Source organism: Rousettus aegyptiacus, unplaced genomic scaffold (assembly GCF_014176215.1).
Source record: "Rousettus aegyptiacus isolate mRouAeg1 unplaced genomic scaffold, mRouAeg1.p scaffold_m13_p_15, whole genome shotgun sequence".
Lineage (NCBI taxonomy): Eukaryota > Metazoa > Chordata > Mammalia > Chiroptera > Pteropodidae > Rousettus > Rousettus aegyptiacus.
The window spans coordinates 37,627,383-37,649,925 of NW_023416290.1; the positions used below are offsets into that span (position 1 = coordinate 37,627,383).

A 22,543-nucleotide genomic window follows, 5' to 3' on the forward strand; every position below is an offset into this window, starting at 1 on the left:
CTAATCACTTTGAGTTCAGTGAGGAAGGAGATTCTTTACAGGCAACTTTGTTCCTTTTTTCTTAACAGGATTAAGAAGCTGAGCTTTTAAAATTCTTGCATATAACATTGACATTTCCAGAGTGTGTTTGGACCAGGGAGTTCAAAGGGAAGGAATAAAAAAGAAAAACCAATATGACTTTGTTTTTTACCTTGCTGGAGGAGCTGTTTGTGCAAATCGCCTATAAGCTTATTGACCTGAATCTTTGACTCCTTGTTTTTTCTGGATTTGGCTGGAGTGGAGACACTGATGGAGCCCTGATAGAGCTGATTGAACAGCCCCCAGCTTTGCTTGGCACGGACCTGCCTTCCCTTCTCCGCCACCTCCCCCTCCCTCCCCATGATCTTATTGTTCCTTGGCAAACTCTGTTTTCCTGGATCCAGGACTTTTAAAAAAAAACTTTTATTTAAATTTTTCTTAAATAAGTCATCCAGCAAAAAATCAAAATGAAAAATAATTCATTTTAGAAAATAGAAATAAGTATAGTAATGCCTTATATTTTTGTCTCATGAGATTGAAAAAAAAAACCTTGTGATATTGTAGTATCATTCTTTTATGGACATCTTAAAATCCCTAAAATGTAGTTATTCTTTGGGATCAGATTGGTTTTTTTCTGAAACCACAACTCTTGGAAAAAATGAGGGAGCATTCGAAGGCAATTTATTCTTACAGGGAAGTTAGCATTTTCTTGGTTTTGATGGAACCAGAAGGTGTACAAATTTTATTCATGACTTATTTATATGTAAAGGTCAGATCAAGCTTGGTCTGTCTACCTCATCTCTGATCCCAGATATATAACAATTTCAACAAAAATGAAATGATTGATTTTACGCGGTGTTGAAATGACTCATATCAATTATATGAATCATAATGATAATACATACCACTTTTTGCATATAACGTAAATTCCTTTTTTTCCTGTGAGCCGATTATCGATAGATCCCCACTGTAAAATCTGCTAGAAATTTTTTGAAACATATTAAAATTTGATAAAATTATAATTATATGATTAATTTATAATTTATGAAAGAATTTCATATTGTAATAAAGTCTTTTTCGTTCTGTGTCTGACATATAAGATATCGAGAGGTATTTGCCTAAGTTTTAGTTATATCCTTATTTTATATCAGCTTCGTTGCTGTTAATAATAAAAATTAGACATTAATATAAAAGTTTTTACCGTTTAAAAAAAGTTGCCTTTTTGGTTTTATATTTAAGGTTTTTGCAAGCATAAGAACATTTTTTGACTTATAAAATTTATTGTAGGTTTATTTTCCCTACAATAATCAGGAGAAAAGTAAGAATTTATTTAATCTGTTAGTTTATGTATACAAATCTTAGCACTTGTATATTAGGAGATATTTGCATTACTGAGTGAATTTTTCACTTTTCATCTAGATATTGAATTAGTTAATCATTAATTTTAGCTGAGTACTATAAAGGACTACTAATTTGTAAGTCCTTTTCTTGCTACATTTTCTCAGTGATGTTTGAGGTTAAATGAAAGTAGTTTTGATCAAGTTGTGATGATGTAAATAGCAATTTTAAATTAAAAATATGGTTATTTCAATTTTATTTGCTCAAATTAGAAATATATACATAACAATCATGCAGATCTACATTAATGTTTGCCAGTTATTTACATCTACTACTAAATCTTAATTTATATTTCTATTTAAAAGAAAACTAAAAGTATGAGTAGCTTTAGGAAAGCCTGGGAAGCTAATTTATTTTAATCATATGAAATTAACATAGTTAACCTTGAATTTGACTGCTGCTCACATTGTGATTTGAGATAAAATGTTATTGTTTTAGAGAAACTGATATCTTAGAAGTAGCCTTGTCTCCTCTACTTTTTATCCTTAAACATCATAAATGATGTAAAAACATTTTATTGGTTCTGCACTGGCAATTTTTAGTTTTAAATCAAGATTTTCAAAGCTCTTAATCTTATATAAAATTCATATCTTCCTGTTATTATGTAAAATTTTAAACAATATTTTTATTATTATTCTAGAAGCAATGGGCAGTGTTAAAGAATTTGCCCCTTCTTTACCTGATGGGATAATCTTTATCTCTGGTAGGCCTAGAATGTGTAAAGGGAAATGTGGAAATCTGTGGTATGCTGAATTTAATTATAGTGATATAGCCAGTCACTTTTTTGTTGTTCTTAAAAGGTCAAGTAAAAATAACTGAATGTGTGATACCAATGAAGTAAATACTGATAACAAATGCAGATTGCTGTTTCAGCTTCTATTTTTTCAGTTCGAGATTCCAGAGATTAACACTGAAACTATGCACCAATTATAATAATTATAATAATGATAATAACAACTTTCATTTGCTGACTGCTCCTGAAAGTCAGACATCTTGCCGTATATGTATCATTTCTAATCAACTCACTGTCCTGCAGGGTAGATGTTATTTTCACCTGTGACTTTCAGAGGCTTAGTAACTTAGACAAAGTCACAAAACTACTAAAGGTTAATACTGAATTCAAACTCACTTAGTTGTACTTATAAAAGTGGAGAACTAATTTCATTTTCTGATGTCCATCCTTATATAATCCTTGTAGAAGGAGATGAATACATCTGAAGAAGCCTGGAGGTATGAAGTATATAAAACTGACTTTCAAGGTATTTTTAACCTGGCATTCTCTAATTAAACACTATTAAAAATGTCTCAGCCAAGAATAAGGACATATATAAAAACAAGAAATAAGAAAAGGTTAAAGTAAGTGAATTAGGGGGTGCTTAAAATATTTCCATCATATTGGTATGTCTTTAAAGACTGTGTCAATATTAACCAATTTGCAATAATTAGAACTGGCATTTTGATAAAATGAGAGGGACATACTGAAAGCTCTTTAAAGCCATTATACTGACTAGTTGATTATGTTTTCCTGGTTTGGTAGCATGAAATAAGCCATGATTTTTTACTGCTTGTTTCCTGTGAAGTTGTTTTCAGGTAATTAGGTAATTCAGAAGTGTGGGGAGAACCCAAAATGTGTGTGTATTTGGGCAGAAGCCAGTAATAAATGGCAAGAATGTTTACATATCCATCAAAATTCTTTGGGTAGGAGCTTCAGCCCTGTAGAAATGTTTGCAAAGTGAACTCTTTAAAACAGTTTGACCTTAACACAAAATAAGACCAAATAAAAAGCAGAGAAAGGAAGGAAGGAAGAGGAGAATAGGGCATTGTTTGCAGGGAATGCTCTGGGCACTGTGAAAACTTTTCACTTTTCTGAAGGAAATGCAGTAGAGCAGATGGTACGAGTGGAAGTGAGATAAACACAGGAACTGGAAAAGTAAGCAATACATTCTAACAGGTTCTGTATCAAAGATCTGGAGAAGCAGAAAGATTCGACAAGGAAATGTTCTGAAACTTGACAGTGGCTGTATCTTACCAAGTCTTAAGCACATAGCAGAGATGGAAAGTAGAATTGCACAGACAGTAGGCTGTGATTATATTTTTCTGACAGTGAGAAAGGAAGGTCTCTTTAGGGATTATTTTTAACGATAGAGATTTATCAAGGTGGAAATCTACAGTGCTGATGTATAAAACACGCTGCGCACCTACCTGTTTAACAATGGGATTTGATGTAATTCCTATTGTTGCCATAGAATTAGCACAAGACACTGTATTTCGGGTCCTAGATAAGCCTTTATTTTTTTGTTCAATGTAAATGATGGTCCAGGCTAGTTAACCAACACCGAAAACCTATTTTGTTTGACCTAGTGAAAACCTGTGTTGTTTATTGCTGGTTGTATTATATTAGCATAGCCACACTTGACAATGCATATACTGAAGAAGAAAGGGGAATATATAAAGAACGTTCTCATTTCTTAAAGATACAGCCATCTCATAAGTGAAGAAAAATATTTGCACAAGTGAGACAAGGGAACATATATAAAGAGTAGATAAAATACTGACTTGGGGCTGCTTAAAGAAGCAGTGTATTCATTCTCCTGGTTCCTTATGGTAATGTGCATCATTCTAGTATGGAGACTACCATTGTGTACCTGTCTCATTTAATCTTTGTGTCCTGTGCTCCTAAATCTGATCCTAAAGGCTGACTATCAAAAACGTAGTAACTCATAATAAGGAACACTTCTACAAATACAGAGAGTGATACTGGGCAAAAATGGACAGGGAAAATAACTTATTTACTTATATCCTAAGGAAAACCCAAATTAAAAAAAGAATGATGTTTCCTCTATAATACTGGCAGTTGTGTTGGGGAACTTTTAAGGCGGCCCTAAAAATATCAGATCATCTTTAAAAGGAAAGACGTGAACGTTTATGTAAAATTCATATTTTATCCTTACACTTAATATTGCTATATGAATATTAGAGCTACTCATTCACCTTTTTTGTTTATTTAACAATTGCTTAATTAGATATTTTTATATTGAACAGTAGTGTAGTATAGCTTTAGAACTCTTCACTTGTAAAGATTCCCTCTAAGGTCCTGTACCTAATTTTATAATTATAACTTTGTGTTCTTCTTTTAAGGAGGGCCTGCCGAACTGCATAAGCTTCAGGCCACACAAAGCCTGCACTGACCCTGTTAATACCTTCGGTCTAAAGGGGATTTCTCATAGGGGACAGCCACGGTTAAGAATGTTAAGTTTGATTTCTACTTCCTAAGTTTTGGAAAACCTTGACTAAGATTTCTGAAATGTCTTGATATTTACAGTAGATATTGTAATTTCAAATCTATTATCATTATAGGATAAGTTGCCTTGAGCTTAAAGAGACCACACTGTGTTAAAAATTAAAGCAGAGAGAAGAAAAAAGTCTCTCACATTCCTGAAAATCTAGATGATGCCGTGAATACCGTCTATGTGTTTCCCGTGTTATCACCAGCAGCCAAGGACCTCTTCCTGGCCCTGAGGGAGGAGGTGATATGGGGAAACCTTGTGGTAAAGAGTCTGACTAGGTCTTGTGATAACATACTTGGGGTATCCCTGTGGTGGAAGCTAGATATGGATCTGAGTTTGGATGAGGCTGACATGAACTAGAATGCTTTTCCCCCCACAGGTATGAAAAATTCATTAGTATTAGATACAGCTGTAAAAATAGGACCCTGACAGCTTCCACAGGACTTCCCCACTTATACCCCATTGTCCAGAACATAGTCTTGTGGAGTGAGGATTGGGCCACTTCACTTACAAGGAGGCCGGAAAATGTGGGTTTTTTCTTTTTTTTTAAATCAGGTGCCTATATGCCCAACTCTAAATTTTGTTACTATGGAGAGTTTTCAGCTTACGTAAAGGTCATAGTTTTTTGTCTTTGCTTGGTTATTGGGATCATTAATGACTCAAAGCACCATGACAGTCACCCCATTCCACATCCATGCTTTATCCAATCTGATAAAAATTTATCAAACACCTTCTATATCAGACATTGAAAGACATGCTGTGAATACCATGTGAGTAAACACAGGGAAGGTCTTGGCTATCCTGGAATTTGCATTATAGGGAGGCAGACATTAATAAAATAATCACACCGATGGTACAGTGTGGTTTGACCTAGCGAGGAAGTTCAGAGAAAGTTTCCTTAAGAATACGATACTCGAGCTTATGTCTAATGCTGAATAGGCATTATTTAAGTGAAAAGAAGTAATAGGGTTCCAGGTAGAGGGAACAGCACGTGGTTGGCAAGAGCCTGGCGAGCATACAAAGAGAACAATGGGGACTGTAGTGTGAGTTGACCCGGGAGAGACAGGTATGGGCCAGGGAGATCGGAAGGATGGTGATCATAGAGTGAAGGATAAGAAATAATGAAAGGAAAACAAATATCTTCTGAAGCATTAAATGCAAATTCGAGCTTCCCGTAAGCCATAGTAGAGAGAGAAAACAGAGGAATAATATATAATCTCAGTGGTCAAGCAGTAGAAAAAGCGGAGTTTATTAGGAGAAATAAATGTTATTGTATATTTGTGAGCACCGAGAGTCATGTATTATTAGGGAATTTGAACTAGTGTTGGATAAAAGGCATGGATTCAGATATGGACCCAAGTCTTTGTTAGTTGGTGTTCTAGAATATGGATTCCCCATTGCCCTTAGCATTTTGGATATATGGCTCTAAGAAAGTCTATTTATAATAGGTAAATTATATTGTATTAATGGAACTCTATGGTAATGAATGATTGCTTATGCATTATATTTCTAAATGGATTATGAGAAAGGAATAGCTTCTCTAGAATTAATCATTTTGTTAAAAAGGAAAGACTAAGCAGTAAGATTAGATGGAGAGCAATGTTCAAATGTCATTACCCTCTCATACTGGTTTGATCTTTCTGTTTAGATTAGATCAGCTTGCTGGGGAAACAATTTCAGAGATTATGAGATTCAGCTTTACTTTTTATTGTTGTTGATGATAATGATAATGATTTCCTAAAGCGAATGCTGGATTTGAAGCTAGAAGACTGAGACCGGCAAACTGAAGAGATAGCGGTTTCTTAATGGCAGAACGATAGATCTGTGCATAGGTAAATTACAGTGCTGTATATCCTTATTTACAGACTATCAGACATTAGTCTTTGGAACAAGAAGTGCCTTAATTGTTTAGATAGAATTCTCCTCTGACTGGTGAATTGCAGCGAGGCGTTTGTTGTTGTTTTGTGTTTGTTTTTTGTTTTAGGAGTAGGGGAGAAGGGAAGGAGAAAATAAGAATAACTACTTAAAAATAAACTTTCAAATACATATTATAGAAACATCTTTAAAGTAGCATGTCTACCCCCCCCCAACACTTACTCATATATTTGACTCTTTCAAGTGCTAATTGAGACAAATAATGAGGAATAAAAAACTTTGAATGATACGCTGTTGAGAATTTGTCTTATATTAACTCAGTGGAAATTTCTCTTATGGTTCAAATCTTCAGTAAAATTAAGTTGAGAAAAACCCTTTTCCCATGAAGGATAATATTGACATCAGGGGCAAATGTTCAGAACTGTAGAAAGAATTTATAAATCACCGTTCTTCCTTCCTCAGTTATCAGTACTTTCAGAGTGACTTTTATATGCTATAGTGACCATACATGTTAGTGCTTTCAATAATTTTTTCTTAATCTATAATGCTGCAAATTACAGTAGTCACCTATTGACTGTAAAGATTGAGTTTCTTTTCAAAATAACAGACTTAGCCCAGTACCACCGTCATCAATTGTTTTAGGATTATTTCCTCATCCAGGTCATGAAAATTTACAATCAAATAAATGTGAATTCTACTCTTTTGATTTGTTTAATCATTCATATTCTGGGGTATGAAAAAGGCTATTATGTAAGTTACAAGGAAATCACATGCATTTAAAAAGATAACTGTGTGCTGGTTATAACTATCCAGAACTTGGCAAAATCCTACATTTTTAAAATACACATGTTGTCAACCAAAAGGAGACTTGAGTCAGACACAATTGTAGGGATCCACAAAATAATGGACCTGTTATTTTCAAACAGTTGAAATGTTTAGATTTCCTTTTAGATGTTAGCAAAATGGTAATCATTGCATGTTTTTATTTATATATTTTTTGTATCTGGAGGTATAACTGTGTCTATATTTGGGTAGTGCAGAGCTAATTTAACACGACACTTTATTTGGATAATCTATAACCAAACAATTATTTTAAGCCAAACAATATTGTGAGACTATTAGGAAAAGCAAACACAAACTGAATCTTAAACTTAAATGTTTTCGCCCTTCAATACGAGCTACAGTTTTCTGTTTTTTTTTTTTGTTTGTTTTTTTTTTTTTTTTGACTGTTAAAGTCCTTTAACCAAAGCTATCTTGTCTGATGATAAAACCATAAGTGTATGAAGCTCACACATTTTTCATCTCTTTTATGACCTTATCTTTCATGAGCGGTTCCTGTGAAGGTACCCTAACTATAGGAAGCACCTGGAAAACATATGTGATATCTTTTCTCTGATAAGCAGTTGTGAACAAGAAAGTAGATCTGTCACTTCTGAACTGTTCATTGTTAAAAAATACTTTGATGATTTAGCTGATTGCAAAATACATTATAGGGATGACTAACAGCTATAGTAACACTCCTAGTCAAGAAAGTTCAATAGTTATATTGTACAAGAATTTCTATAAGAGGTTAATATTGATAGGAACTACATGGATTAAAAGAGCAGGGTTGAGAAAGGCTGTTTGCTTGCATGACTGCTTTCAAACACTGCTGCTGTCTTGTGCTAAAAAAAAGTGACTTTCACCGAATGTGGCAAATCTTGAATTTCTACAGGAATGTCTAACTTTCAGTGAAAAGATGTTTATTTGTGTTTTTGAAATTATTTTTGCCTGGCAAGTAGAACTCTGACAACAATACCACCATGACAACAATACTTCGTATGAAATTTAAAGATTCTGTTTCATGTGTTTCAAAGACTATATTCTGGTGTATTTCCTCCAGTCATTTGTGCTGTGTATTATATTGCTCAATAACACCTTCAATTTCCTCCTAGAGGGCTCTCATTGATTCTGCAAACTAGACTAAGAAAAATGGAAGGGCCCACAAAATATGCACGATATCTTTTAAAAGAGCAACAAAAGAGTTTAATCTTGCAATGGAAAACCATTAACTCCCCATAGCCATAATTTTAGAAATATTATGGATTTTGTTACCGCTTGACATTTATTCCGTTTCATCGTTTTATGAATTGGTTTCTGGATATATTTAGTGATTATCCCATTAAATGTGTTTGTGGTTTGCTAAAAATACGCTGAAATTTCTATTTTAAAGTATGTGCATAAAGAATTTAGCAAGTAAATGAATGGACATCAAACGCTATTTTAGCTCTTTCTGTAATTCTCTTTCTAGCGTTCTTTTCTCTCTTCCTTTCCCCTTCCTACAAACAGAGTTTTTGTAGCATTATCTTAACAAACTTATTATTATCTTGGCTATTAATTATTCATGACATTTTCCATAAGCTACTCCAGAGTGGTGATTTCAAACATAAAAATCAAAAATAGATAAAAAATGATGGTCAATATAGTCATTTCTGTTCAAATCAAGAATAACCTAGAATTGTATTAATATCAGAATAAAGTTCTATTTATTAATTTTCCATGAGAATAAACATATTAATAGAAAAGAAGCAAGTCTCTATTGTGAGGGAAAAATAGTGTTTCTTAAAAAATTCAATTATAATATTTCTAATCATTTTATTTTTTATTAGTAAAAAGATTAAAAATGAATTAGGTAAAAACATTACCATTAAAATAAAAGCTAGTTTCCTGAGATAAACTTAGAAGATGAAGGCTCTAAAAGTTGAAAAATGTGACATATTTTAGTTATTAAATAGAAATTGTGTGCTGAAAGCAATTAATTAGTGAATGTAATGATATTGTGGTAGGTTATATTAAAAAGAATGAAACCAAAATTTAATTTCCTAACTGGTCAGTGAGCAATGGTTATTGATTAAGCATCTGTGTGTAGTTGATTTTACTAAGTTCCAAGTAAAATAATACACCTTAGGAAAAATAATGCTTTGAAAGATTAAATCCATTAAACACTTAATATGAAAGCATAATGAAGAAACAGGTTTATAGAAGGAAAAGCTGCTCTCTGATCACATCCTGCTGGCTTTGGTGTTTGAAATCCAGCAGACTTTGCCTGTAATCTCCCCATGGGCTTGGATTGTGGTCTTTGGAGTCAGACTGACTTGGGATCAGTTCTTGGGTCTACCACTTACTAGCAGTGTGCCCGAACATCATCTTACATATCTGCTTCTCGGTTTATTCTTCTGAAATATAAAGATACTAATGCATGGCAGAGCAGTTGAAACAATGTTCATAAAGCATTCGGCTAGTGCTGAGTGGTGCTCAAGAAATGGTAGCCATGTTTAGGTCTAATATGGAATCTGAGCTTCATAACATCTCTGTGTCATTCATCTTTATGATTTCAGTATTTGGCACATGGCAGATATTAAGATGAATATAAATTTAATTCTGACCCATTCTGTTTAATATACTCAAGTGTATCATTTTATATTATATTCTTATGTTTTTAGTCATCTTTCCCTTTTTTATATTCTTTCTTTAAGAAAACAAATACTTAGACTGTAAACTATTCTCTCTCAGAATTTTTATTAAAATGATATATATTGCACATTTGTACAGTTTCATAAATAGCTTAAAGTAGTTGCAAATGTAATTTCTTTTGCACTGTTAATTATGTAGAATCAACTATTTTTACAGTGTTTATTTAACTAAATACTCTGCAATATTTATTTTCAGTAGTTCTAATTATATGTGCTTCATAATGAAACAAATTAGAGCAAATCATCCCATGAATCAGGATTATCAATACTGATGTTGGTGCACGTTGAAGTCTAAGCTCTATGGTTTTGAGTTGGCAGTTAAGTGACATTTAATGAAAGTATTTTATTATATGAAATTACTAGTTCAATCAAGCCCTTAATAAGCCAAATTATAATATTTTCATTTTGAGTGATTTACCAGATTTCTTTGTGCATCGAAGGTCTGCTGAGATTTGTAGTTATCCTACTATTTTCTTTTCCTAGTAGATACTGGAATAGAATAATCACAGCTGAATTTGGCCTATACTGAATGAAGGAAAGGACTTCATTCAGTTAATCATCATTTAGTAGTATTGTTTCTTGAACTATTTCTATTTGGCATCATAAAACTTCATCTGGATCATACTCTTGTATCATTGAAATGTCTGTACTTTCACCATTTTCAAGCTACCATTTTTCCTGCACAATAACTTAATTCCTATACTGTTTTTTTTTTTTTTGTATGGGATTCTTGGGGGGAGATGACTGTCATTTTTAATCTGAAAATGCTTTTCAATCATGGAGCCTCAAGGCATTAAACCTAAAGAGCTCGGTTTTACCTAAGATCATCCTCCAAATTTCAATATTTTATTGGTTCCTCCCTCTAGGAAGCTTCCACTGCCCCAAGTCTGGGTTAGATGTCATGCCTGTGTGCTCCTGTCACATCGTGGGTTGTTCCCATCAAAGCATTCCTCATACAAGGTTGATTTGTCTCTCTTCTACTCTATGTTATAGGAGAAAAGGAACCATCTTTTATTTTGTATTCTTAGTGCTCAACACAGTGCCTAGGAATCAAAAAGTCATATTTTAATCAACAAAGAATGGTTATATCACTTCTGTTCAATGAAAATGAACATTTGTATATTCAGCTAGAATATTTTAACATAATTTTTGTGATTATTGGGGTTACTCAGAATATATTCTTCTAAACATACTTGTTTCTCACTATATCATTACTTTTCCTTCTAAATACATAATTTGACTAATAAAGTATTTCAGAGTAGATTTCACCAAAGTCTCACAAAAATTTTGGGCAAGAATGTTTGAGACATAAGTCAGAGTGTTACTATGAAATGAGTAAAGGAGAACTCAAAGACTAGAAGTCTGACAGGGTGTGTTTATAGAAACAATAAGTATATGTTGATTACCGTATTTGTGTCACATGATCATATCAGTCCCTTCACTGAAATGCTTCTCTCCTCCTTCAATATAAGAATACAACTCTAAACTTAATTATAGTAGGTTCTCCATGGTCAATGTCATTTTATGCTTCCTGGACTATGAATTTCTATATCTTAGATGTTCTTGTTTGGAATTATTCGTGGACTGCCCTGATTGTAGGACTTTTTTTTTTTTTTTAAATCAGTAGTTACCTCTGTTATACACATTATGTATCTTCTTAAGTAGATTATATGGTTTTTAAGAGAAAGTAATTTTTTTACATATCTCACTGTATTTTCAAAAATATACTTTATAACTCAATTATTGATTGGCTTTTACATGGAACCACGTTTCCAATAATTTTAATGCAATAGTAAAATTCAGTAAGATTTACTCCTTTGTGTGAACTTAAGGGAGATATAGTTAATATTTAAATATAAAACTTGAATTTTATTCTCTGTTCTCTGGGTTCCGGGATATGTGATTTTTAACACCATGCTCTCATGCTTGCTTGTTTATGTCTTGCTCTGGGATTATAATCCAGTTGTTTTAGTTGTACATGTTTCTGTCCCATCTGGCAGGGTGGGAGGGCGGAGAGGCAAGACAGGATGTTTTGGAAAGAATGCCAGACTGGCAGCTAGGAGATTTAAACTGAATCCCTAACCTTCTACAGACTGATATTTTGGGTGGCTTTTATGATGCCTCTCCATGCTCCCCCATAGGCCTACTGTCTGCTTTTTGGGGAAAGGACTGCTACCTAAAGCTGCTTCAATCTGTCATCTTTGGGTTGACTGGAAAGCACTATTTCTGAAGCATGAAAGGTTTGGGGGAATTGCCTTTTGCACAAATAAACATCGTAGCTATAAGACCATAGATAAGTTACGGACCCTATCTGTGCATCAATTTCCTGATTAGTAAAGTTGTCTAATTTGGGTTAGAGGCCCCCAGAGGCCCCTCTTGTGCTCACATTCCTATGTTTCAGATTAAGAATTTAGAAGAGTGCTTGGAAGGAGCAGACATTGTTTAAAAGTTATAGGTGGTATTCTCTGCTCTGTTTTTTGGTAAACTTCCCTGCATTAGTAACTTGAGTTAAACCTCTACTCGGTCTGTAGAAATGCAATCAAAAAGTCACTTACTTAGGGGTAGATTCTACTGTGGACTCTATTCCCCATGAAAAATAAAGTGTTGAAGTCAGGATACCCTGCAACTGGTTTGGGCATCTGTGGTGGTACTCAAGAGGGTTAAGGTGGTACACTGACATGGTATTAAATACCATTGAACCAATTGGCAAGAAGGTTTTCAGGTTTCTTATATTCTTTGTTATCAATGAGAATATTTCAATTTCATATGGCTGTGACTTCAAAACCATACTACTTGCTACTCTTCCTTTCTATTACAAGGAAATGAAACCAGAGACTCCAAGTCTGAATAGACTTAGCTAGAATATAATAGTGTTCCTTTTATTTTTTTGAAGCTATTTTTATGATTACCTTCTATTTTTACCATCTGACCAATATTCTATTATAGTAATGATAGAATTTTTTTGTTTATTAAAATCTGTTTATACGAGTTATAAAATGTTAGTCCATTTAAAGAAAGTATTACAAAATTATTGCCAAAGTCATGACTGACTAAAAAAATTATGAAGATAGTATGTAAAGCTTGGGAAGAAATGGAGAGTATCACTCAGTAAGGATCCCAGAAGGAAAGTGAGGAAACGGTTCATGGGTTTCACTAAACAAGTGTTGGTGAAGAGACAGTGTACAAAGTGTGTGTAGGTTTAAGGGGACTCACAAGGGATGGGAAGCACTGAGGGGCTTGCAACAGTGGGAAGGTATCGCCCCTGGTCTGAAGACTCATGGGAGGAGGGAATGGTGATGGGGAGAATGGGAGAAGCAGGCGGGCCGCCACGCAGAGGCACTAGCCGTAAGGTAGCCATCGACTGCAACTGGAGACCATTCAAAATAATAAACTGGAGGAGAAGTACCTGACCTCTCTCCTGCCGCTCTCTGATCCTCTGATCTGCTGTTAGTGCCTCCCATTGGCTAAACACAGACAGAAATCCGAGAACAAGGGAGCCCCAGTAATGGAGCCCATATAAGTCCACCTTCGTGGGGCATAAAGTAGGGCAGAGAGGGAGCTGAGTCTACTGGGGCCAGCAGGAAGGGGCAGTTCATGGTCTATATCAAGGGCCTCCCCCAGAGCTACTATTTGATGATTCTAGTTATGCCAGTCTGCTAACTCATGGCTTTTGTTCAATATTTACATATGCAGGGGTAATGTTCAAATATTAAACAACTGGTACAGCCTGGGCTCTGACGGGCCAGAGCAGATGTCGTAAACATCCTGCGGACTAGGTTAATCCCTTAGTTTCTGGGTTAGAGGTGGTGGGATAGGGCTCACTGGGGAGTGACCAGGGCATACCTGGCAGGGTTGCACTGAGTGGCATTTGGTTAGTTCAGGACTCTCAGTATTTCAATACATTAAAAGGCCATCGAGCCTACCTGTGTGTGCAGGCTGAGGACCAGCCCTATTTATGTCTGCGAAGTGAGAGCACAATGATCTCATAATTGGTTGATATGGCTGTGTTCTGTGTCACCCGTAAAACAGGCACAGAAGATTAAAACTTATCATGCTACTGAGTCTTTGTACCTTTCTTATGGCATTTAGACCTAGTCTTATACCTTCATTGTTTGTGAACTTACTCTCTTTACGGAGTTTGAGACTACTTTTCTTTTTATCATTTTTTAAATTAATTTCAAGTATACAGCACATTGGTTAGATATTTATATAGTTTATGAAATGATCCCGCTGATTATCTCCCCTTTGGCTTTATGCTTTTAAAAAGAAACTGCATTTTTTTATATATATCCAACTATACCCACTATAATTCCTTAAACATGAAACTATAGTTTTTTCTGGAGCGAATTTTATTGCTATTCATTCTGATAATCCTGAAAGGAATAGGTAACTAGAAAGAGCTTTCAGTTCCAGACGTGGGGATTGGTGGCGTGGAGATTTTTTTCTTTGTTACCCACCAGAGCCAATGCTCCTCTGTTAGCAAATTACAGTCAACAGAGCTGTCACTGGACTTCTACATTCTCTCGTTACCTTTTTTCCTACTTTTTAAAACTAATGTATTTTGGGAAGCTGTATATAGAAATACATATAAAATTCATGGAGTTTAAAGTTCAAAACTCATGAACATCACAATATCATTTGTAGTAACAAATAGTTTCCTGAAAATCTTGTATTTTTTAGGTTACTTTGAAAGATTTTTAAAAATTCAGTGTGTCTGCAAAGACTTAAAACTATTCAAGATTTGGGCAACTATGTGGAAAATAGTTATTGAATGCTTCAGAGGGCAAGCAATTTAATTTAAAAATTTTAGCATTATTAGACTCTGAGTTTAGTTGCTATGTTTGTAGTGTGCACTCTTTTGATTTCTGACATCGCATTTTCCTGTTATTCTTTTTTCTGAATTCTATTATAATTTATAAGAAGTATTATTTAATATTTTTTGTGCATCCTATTAAAGTGGTTTATTTTTCTTTAAAACAGCACATCATTTGTTACACTATCACTTAAAAAAATAAAGGTACTTATAAATTAGATTTTTACTTTCAAATGTGAATGCGTGGTTAATCTGTTTCTCCTTTGCCATAACTATATTTTTGCTCAAAATATGTTACATTTTTGCTTTTATTACGTGAAAATGAAGGCATGAAATTGTACAAGTTAGCTGCACTTACTTTATTATTATAAGTATAGCTTCATAGCTTCTTGCATTGTGAAGACTGAGTCACTGGCTCATCTCAAATGCTAATCTTTTAATTATGGCTTTTTAGACCCATTTTTAAAATAAACACGACCTAGTTTCCGCAGGCTTAAAGCTGGAGAAGAATAAAATTATTCTTCAAAATAGCCTAAATTCACCCTAAAACATAAATGTCTTTTCCTATGATATTTAATTTTGTCTTCTGCATCTTGCCTCTACAAAAATTATAATTCAGAAATAAGCGAGTTAAGGTTTTCTGTATTAAAAATATTACAAAAAATTACATACTACTTTTTAAATTTTCTTCTTATATAATATTCATAACTCCAAATGAAAATCTTTATGGAAATGTCCTTTATTGTTTTTAGCAGTTAACTCTTTATTGATGAATTATGCTGATTCTCTTTATTATAAAGTCATTGTAGATAGCAAAATGATTATTCATGGATTTGTCAGTATAATGACAATATATGTAACAAGCATATAATTACACATATGCTAAGGACATCCCTCTAAGAGGATTTAAGTGTCAAATAGAGGGCTTCAATCATTTCTCTTTCTCTCTGTGTGTTGATGTTTTCCAGGCGATAATGAAGGCGTCCAGGAGACGGCAGAGTCAGATGGGGACACACAGTCAGAGAAACCAGGGCAACCTGGAGTTGAGACAGATGACTGGGATGGACCAGGTAGGACAGAAAATCTAAAATTCAACCATCTGTTGCTACTCTCAGAAATTTACTTTTTTTTTTCTTAAATTTTAATTAGGTTATAAAACCCTTTCAGTATCAACTCTTTTTTTTTTTTTAAATTGTGTATATGCTGGTTACGTGAAAGGTTAAATGAACATCATTTTTTTTAAGATTTTAATTTTTTCGATAAACTATAAAAACCAAAGTGTTACCTCTGCTTGAACTCTTCATTTTGTTTTCTTTCATACTTATGTAAGAATTAGGCAATTCTACTTGCTTTTTTTGGAAAGAGTTCTTTATGCTGTATCCACATTCATATTGGGCATAATTTTAAAGCTTAAAAACAGGTAACAAACAACAATACTCCAAAGAAATATTTTTAGTTTAGTCATGTTGTAAGCCATAGATTGAATCTCAATATGTTTGAAAAATATCAACATATGCTCCCGTTTGATTCAAAGTTTTGGCAACATTTTCACTTTCATGAATGAAAATTAAATTAAATTTTAAAAATCCTGACCTTTAATCATTTTAAGAAAAAAAAAAGATCAGAATACTTCAAAATATCAATATGTTATGTAAATATATATAGTTCATAAGAACTCTGTAGAAAAAAAAAAACCTTTATTTTGGTGCCAAGTAATTTACAATTGATGGTATATTCATAAATGGAGACCACTGTGTCGCAGAGTTTAAGAATATGAGCAAGTTTCGAAATAGTTTTAGCCATCATCCAAAGCAGTAACATTTTTCATTAAGAAAGATCCCTCTATTTCAATCACATTTTCACCCTTGCATGACTTTGCAAATTGCTCTCTGCTGTGCATGGAGACGAGAGGAACTCCAGTGGTAATTTTCTGAAACCAGCAGCTGGAAAATATAATGCAAACAAAAATGAAGATACAATATATCTGATTATTATGATGTCATTTCTAATGTTATTCATGATACACACAATGTTTGTATTCTGTGTACTATAGCAGAATGGTATAGAAGATTTTGGACCAAAATGTATTATATTTAAAATACCATAATACCACATTTTAAGAGTTTGAAAGAAAACATAGCTTTCTGGCATTTTCAAAACGTACTACATCATGCTTCTGTCTTCTCAATATAGGGAGGAATTCTCTTGATTAAAAAAGTACAAAAATGTACTTTGAAAATTAAAAAAAAAAATGTTCTTGGAGATTACATTTGACTCAAAAAAGGTGGGTGAACTTTATAGCCTATGATTCTTTGTGCAATTAAGTATGTAAGTATATAAGTTTTTAGAAGTGTTTTATGTTTAAATTAGATTAAATTGCCTTTTCCATTGCACCTACTTGCAAAACACGAATTCTGGCTTCTTTCTGTGGGGCAAACTGGTCTGGGACGAGTTCTGTTTGCTCATCTGGGGCTCACAGTGTTCTCAGTACTTGGGAAGGAAGTAAGCAAATTCTGGGGTTGTAAATTACTAAACACTTATTGCATACCCAATGCTGTCTTTTTCAGGAAGCTTTTCCAGAAATAAAGTTACATTATTAGCTTAAAAAAAAAAAAAAAAGTCGGAGAGCAAGGTAAAGCAGGGCTGTCATTCAGGATGAGATCTTTCACTATTAAGTTAAATTTATTTAATGTATCTGATTTAATGAAAATTTTTTTTAGCTGATATTGAAGAAAATGTTATTCTTTCTTGTGGCACATATGAATATATGAAAACTTTAAAAGAAGATGTATGTCTGTCTCTAAGCAGGTATGCATATAAAAAAATTCTGTGTATACTATAAAATCAATAAAGTATTTTTCATTATTTTGCAAAAAAAAAAAAAGTTTTATTATCTTGAAACCCCCTGATTAATGAGGTTGATTCATAACAAAGTAATACCTGATGGATATTTATTTTTTTAAGGTAGAGTATTATTTCTTAACCTTCAATCAGGAGAAAGTATAGGGGAAGTTTTTGCACTTTTGCCATTGCATAAAAAATGACTACATTAAATATTTTTACCCAAATTTTTGTAATTCATGGAACATTTTCCAGCTGTATAAGAGAAAAATTTCCAGGTTATAGTGACCATTTTCAAACCTGTTAGAAAATGAGCTCTGGCTTCTAAGGGTTTAGGTTCAGATTCTGGATTTGCTACTCACCTGCTGGGCAATTTTTGTCAGTTTGCTTAATCTCTCTGTGCCTGTATCCTCATTTGCAAAATGTAGAAAATAATATTATGGATTTTGTAAGACATATTAGGTCATACAAATAAAATGCTAATGATCGTTATTACGGTTTTGGAATTGTTTAGTTGAGGCAGAACCTTTTAAATTCTTCTCAGAGTTTTTTAAAACCCAGTCGTAGTATATCCGATACAATAAAAGGTAAACTTCTGTAATGCTAAGCATCTATTTTGGAGTTTAACCACAAATGATTGGTTAAGATGAGGTAATGAGGCAGGTGTGATTTCAAGGTCTCTTAATTTTAAGTCCCTCCTACCCAGTTCTGATAGTCACTCTAAGATAAGACAGTTTTCTCTAAAAATAGTATCAGAGGACAAGGAAATTATCTAAAGAATTTGAGGCATAGAGCTGACGTCATTTAAGATGGATCAGGATTTCTCTTATTTTTAAAGAGTTTGATTAAAGAGGGCTCCACAACATTACTTGATGGCTCAATTCGGTAATGAATCAAGGCCTCTCTGAAGTGTTCTATTTTTGTCAAAAGCAAACTCCACAGCACAGTTTTCTTTTTTCTTATTTGTTATTCAGCTAAAAGGTGCATTTAGTAATTGCTCACATCTTTGTTGACTCTTGTGATTAGGCGGAACCTAAACAACTTTTATAAAATTATCTTACATTTGCAACCATTTCAGTGGTGAAATTCTTTAACTGTTTATGACTCTTATTTAAATATTCTTCAACTTCTTATGAATCTTTCATCATTTGAATGGAGAGCTAGACCCACACTAAGCTAGTTAAAGTTCAGGCCAATGTAGAAGTTATTAACTCATTATTTTACTATTTCACACCTCTATTTTTAAGTTTTATTTGTCTTCCATGCTCTTCAAAAATTACCCTGACACTACCTTGATTGAAATTTAACTCATATGATACTTGTTATCCAGTTTCTTCCTTTTCAAGTATATTTGCCTATACTTCACTTATCTAATTTCTGTATTTTTAAAGTAAATTCCTCGTCTTTTATCACCATCACAAGTTTCGTGTTTTATCCCCCTTGCAGTATTTCAGTTTACCAATATTCTTATACATTTATTCAATAGTTATTGTGTACCAGTAATTGGGAAAAGTGCTAGGGAGAAATCCAGAGGTGTAGCAATCCTGTTTCTCTCCTTTAACCTCTTTTAATTAATTATTCATGTGTTATATTTAGGTCACTGATGCAGTAATTAAGCACGTCAAGCTAGAAAGTAGAGAATGGTCTAAACTACAGAAGAAAATGTGCAAACTATAGAGTCAGACCTGTCTGTATTTGAGTTCACACACTGACAATTAGAGCCTTGTGACCTCAGGTATATTAAACAGCCAGGGCTTTAGTTTCCATATCTTTGAAATGGAAAGACTAATAGCTATCTTAAAGCATTGTTATGAGGATGACATTTGAAAGAGATAAGGTATAGAAAGTACCTAGCACAGAGCTTGGGGGAATGTGGAATTTGCTGGATGTTAATGGCCTTCCAGTAACCTTAGGACCTCTCACAGTGACCAACAGTTAGAACATTGACCTTATTTTGAAAATAGTATTTACATCTCTGGCTTTCTCTTTTAAGAAATTTTTAGAATCACAATCCATGGCCAAAAATCGGGAGTGCTGACTTATGTATTTATTTTGAAAGTGACTTGAATGAGAGAATTCAGATAAATTGTTATAAATTCATTACCTACCTCTATGAAATGAGCACCTTAAAAGTCACATCTTACATATGTCAACTCTAAGAACGTGAACTCTCTAGCTTACATTATTAAAAACATGGTTATTTCTTTTTATACTTGGGAAGAGTGACTAATTTGACTTCTCTGGTTTACTATTCAATGAATCTAGGTCTTAAAATCAAGTTATCAGGTGTTATAATTGAAATTTCTAGGACCTCTATAAAGGAATGTATCACATTACTCAAATTGTGCAAGTAAGTACATTTACCCCCCCCCAATGTGTATTAATGTAAATGTATGCAGATATACTATTTTGAGCAAGCATTTAGATTCCTTGACATGAATTTTTTTAAGATAAACATGTACTCTTATTAGATTGATTTTGATATGTATATGTTAAGTAGTTAGGACGGTTCAAAAAATTGACGTAGAAAATAAGAACTTATACTGAGTATTCGATGACTTAGTAGAATAAAGTGATGAATAACATTTTGTATTATATATAACAAATTATCACAACTTGGTTCTAGATTGATGAATGGAAATCTTACTTTCTATCAGAGATAAATTATTTTTGGGTAGTGTAATAAGTGGAGAAAACCAAACATATTTCTTCCATTTATATCTTGGTCCTGACTTTGAGTAACTATTAACTCTCCAAAACCTTAGCTTCCTTGTTTATAAAAGGGCTAATAATAATAACTACCTCATTAATGATATTTTCTGTGTAGAGCATGGAGCTCAATGCTTCATACATGCTCAATAAATAGCTCTTGATATTACTTTTAGTATCATTTTAGCAATTGTGCCTTAGTAGCCATTACAATACCTTCCAGATGAAAAGCCCTCATTAGCATTTGTTTAGTGAATTAACTTTGCAAAATGATTTGCTGTGTAAAAGTTACCATAGGATTATATTAACTGTGTTCTATTAAGCAGGATTTAAAACATTATTCAGTTAAAGAAATGTTAATGTAAACACATTTTCCAGAATAAATGTCTACTGTAAAATCAGATGTACTTGTTGCATTTGGACTAAAAATTGATCGAGAAATCACAAATACGTCACCTTATTCAGTTGCCGTTCAGCATTATTGATACTTCCAGATGATGGGGCTAGTTCTGCTTCGTGCCTTACATTAAACTGAGAAGATGGGAGGGTTTTCATAAAGTGGAACGGTAGCAAGAAGACCACTGTGAGATAGAAGCACACATTAATGATACAGGGTCCCCCCCCCCTTTTATTGGTTAGTCCAAAGAAGGGCTTAGAGATTACAGTTCTGATTTCGTTTCCTTTTTGATTGGGAAAATGTGGTAGATATAAGATCTGGGAAATGCCATTCGAAGTAAATTAACAGAAACCTATGAGACATAGTTAACCATAGATATAGTCTGACAGTAAGAAGAATATTGTGAGAAGCGGAGGAAATCGTAGAATGACTGTGTATTACTCTGACAGTGAATTGGTATTATCTCTACTATCAGATAATGCAGTTATCATTAATTTTCACATTTGCATTTCAATCTTTGGAAGGAAATGACTCTTGCCGGATGAAGATAAGAGCTCTGTACCACTGTAATGAACCATCATTTTATCCCAATGCTTTGTGTCCATATTGAAATGAGGCAGGGAGGAGTGTGTGTGCGTGTGTGTGTGTGTGTGTGTGTGTGTGTGTGTGAGGGAGGGTCAGAAAAACATAACAAAGTGTCAAAAATTACTACAGAGTTTTGAGCTCCTTCTGAAACAAGAGGGGTCAAAATGAATCTTCTGTAGTGTAGTTAAGTGGATATCGGATTAAAAGATGAAAGCCCTACTCTTTGTAGAACAGAATGCCATATAAACATAGTAAAAAAGTTGTGTTTATCTGATTCCCTTATGCCAGTTTGCATTCTCATTCTCAAATAGATTTAAGGCACACATAAATTGAACCAAAAAAAAAAAAAAGATAGATGGAAAGTAAAGTACTTATTTATGGTTTAGAAAGCTATGTCTTTGAGTTATAAAGAACTGCATAAAATATATCACTTTATTATTATTATTGTTTATATGTCTTCAGTTATATAAGAACAGGAATTAAAGCTATTTAGATAATGACTCATTTTAGAATTTGCAAACATTTGTTCACACAAATTTAATTGAGAAATTTCAAGTTATAGAATGATTTCAACATTGATTTTTTTTTGGATTTTACTTTGCAGTGACCTCTTCCTCAAACACTCTGCTGGAAAATGAATACAATTTCAAATTTTGTAAATATATCATGATCCCAGAATAATATATGACAAACCATTCTTTCCAGTACTATACCCTGCTTCCGTGCAAAGTTCATTAATCAACTGTTTACAGATGTTCCCTTAACTAAACTACAATTTCCATTCTCACTCTAAAATGTACTAATTGAGGCTGCTGTTGGTTGAGTTGTGCCTTTCCAAAATTCATATGGTGGATTCCTAACTTCTAGTACCTGAGAATGTTATTTGGAAATAAGATCATTACAGATGTAATTGGTTAAGGCAAGGTCATGCTGGAGTAGGGTAGGCCCTTAATCCAATATGAATGGTGTTTCAAAAGAAGGGGGAATTTGGAGACAGATAAGTACACAGGGAGAATTGTATATGAAGATGAAGGCGGAGATTGGGTTGATACTTCTAACAAGCCAAAGAAGGTCAAAGATTGCCAGCAAACTACCAGAGACTAGGTGA

General features: G+C 33.5%; 1 protein-coding gene across 3 annotated transcripts in view; it reads left to right on the plus strand.

The window, feature by feature from the left end:
* Positions 1-22,543, plus strand: part of ZFPM2 (zinc finger protein, FOG family member 2) — a 418,253-nt gene that overhangs the window by 97,329 nt on the left and 298,381 nt on the right. For all 3 annotated transcript variants that reach the window (XM_036232969.1, XM_016147454.2, XM_036232968.1), the window contains one exon: positions 15,872-15,973. In XM_036232969.1, the coding sequence (XP_036088862.1) occupies positions 15,872-15,973 (102 nt within the window). The remainder of the gene's footprint in view (positions 1-15,871; positions 15,974-22,543) is intronic.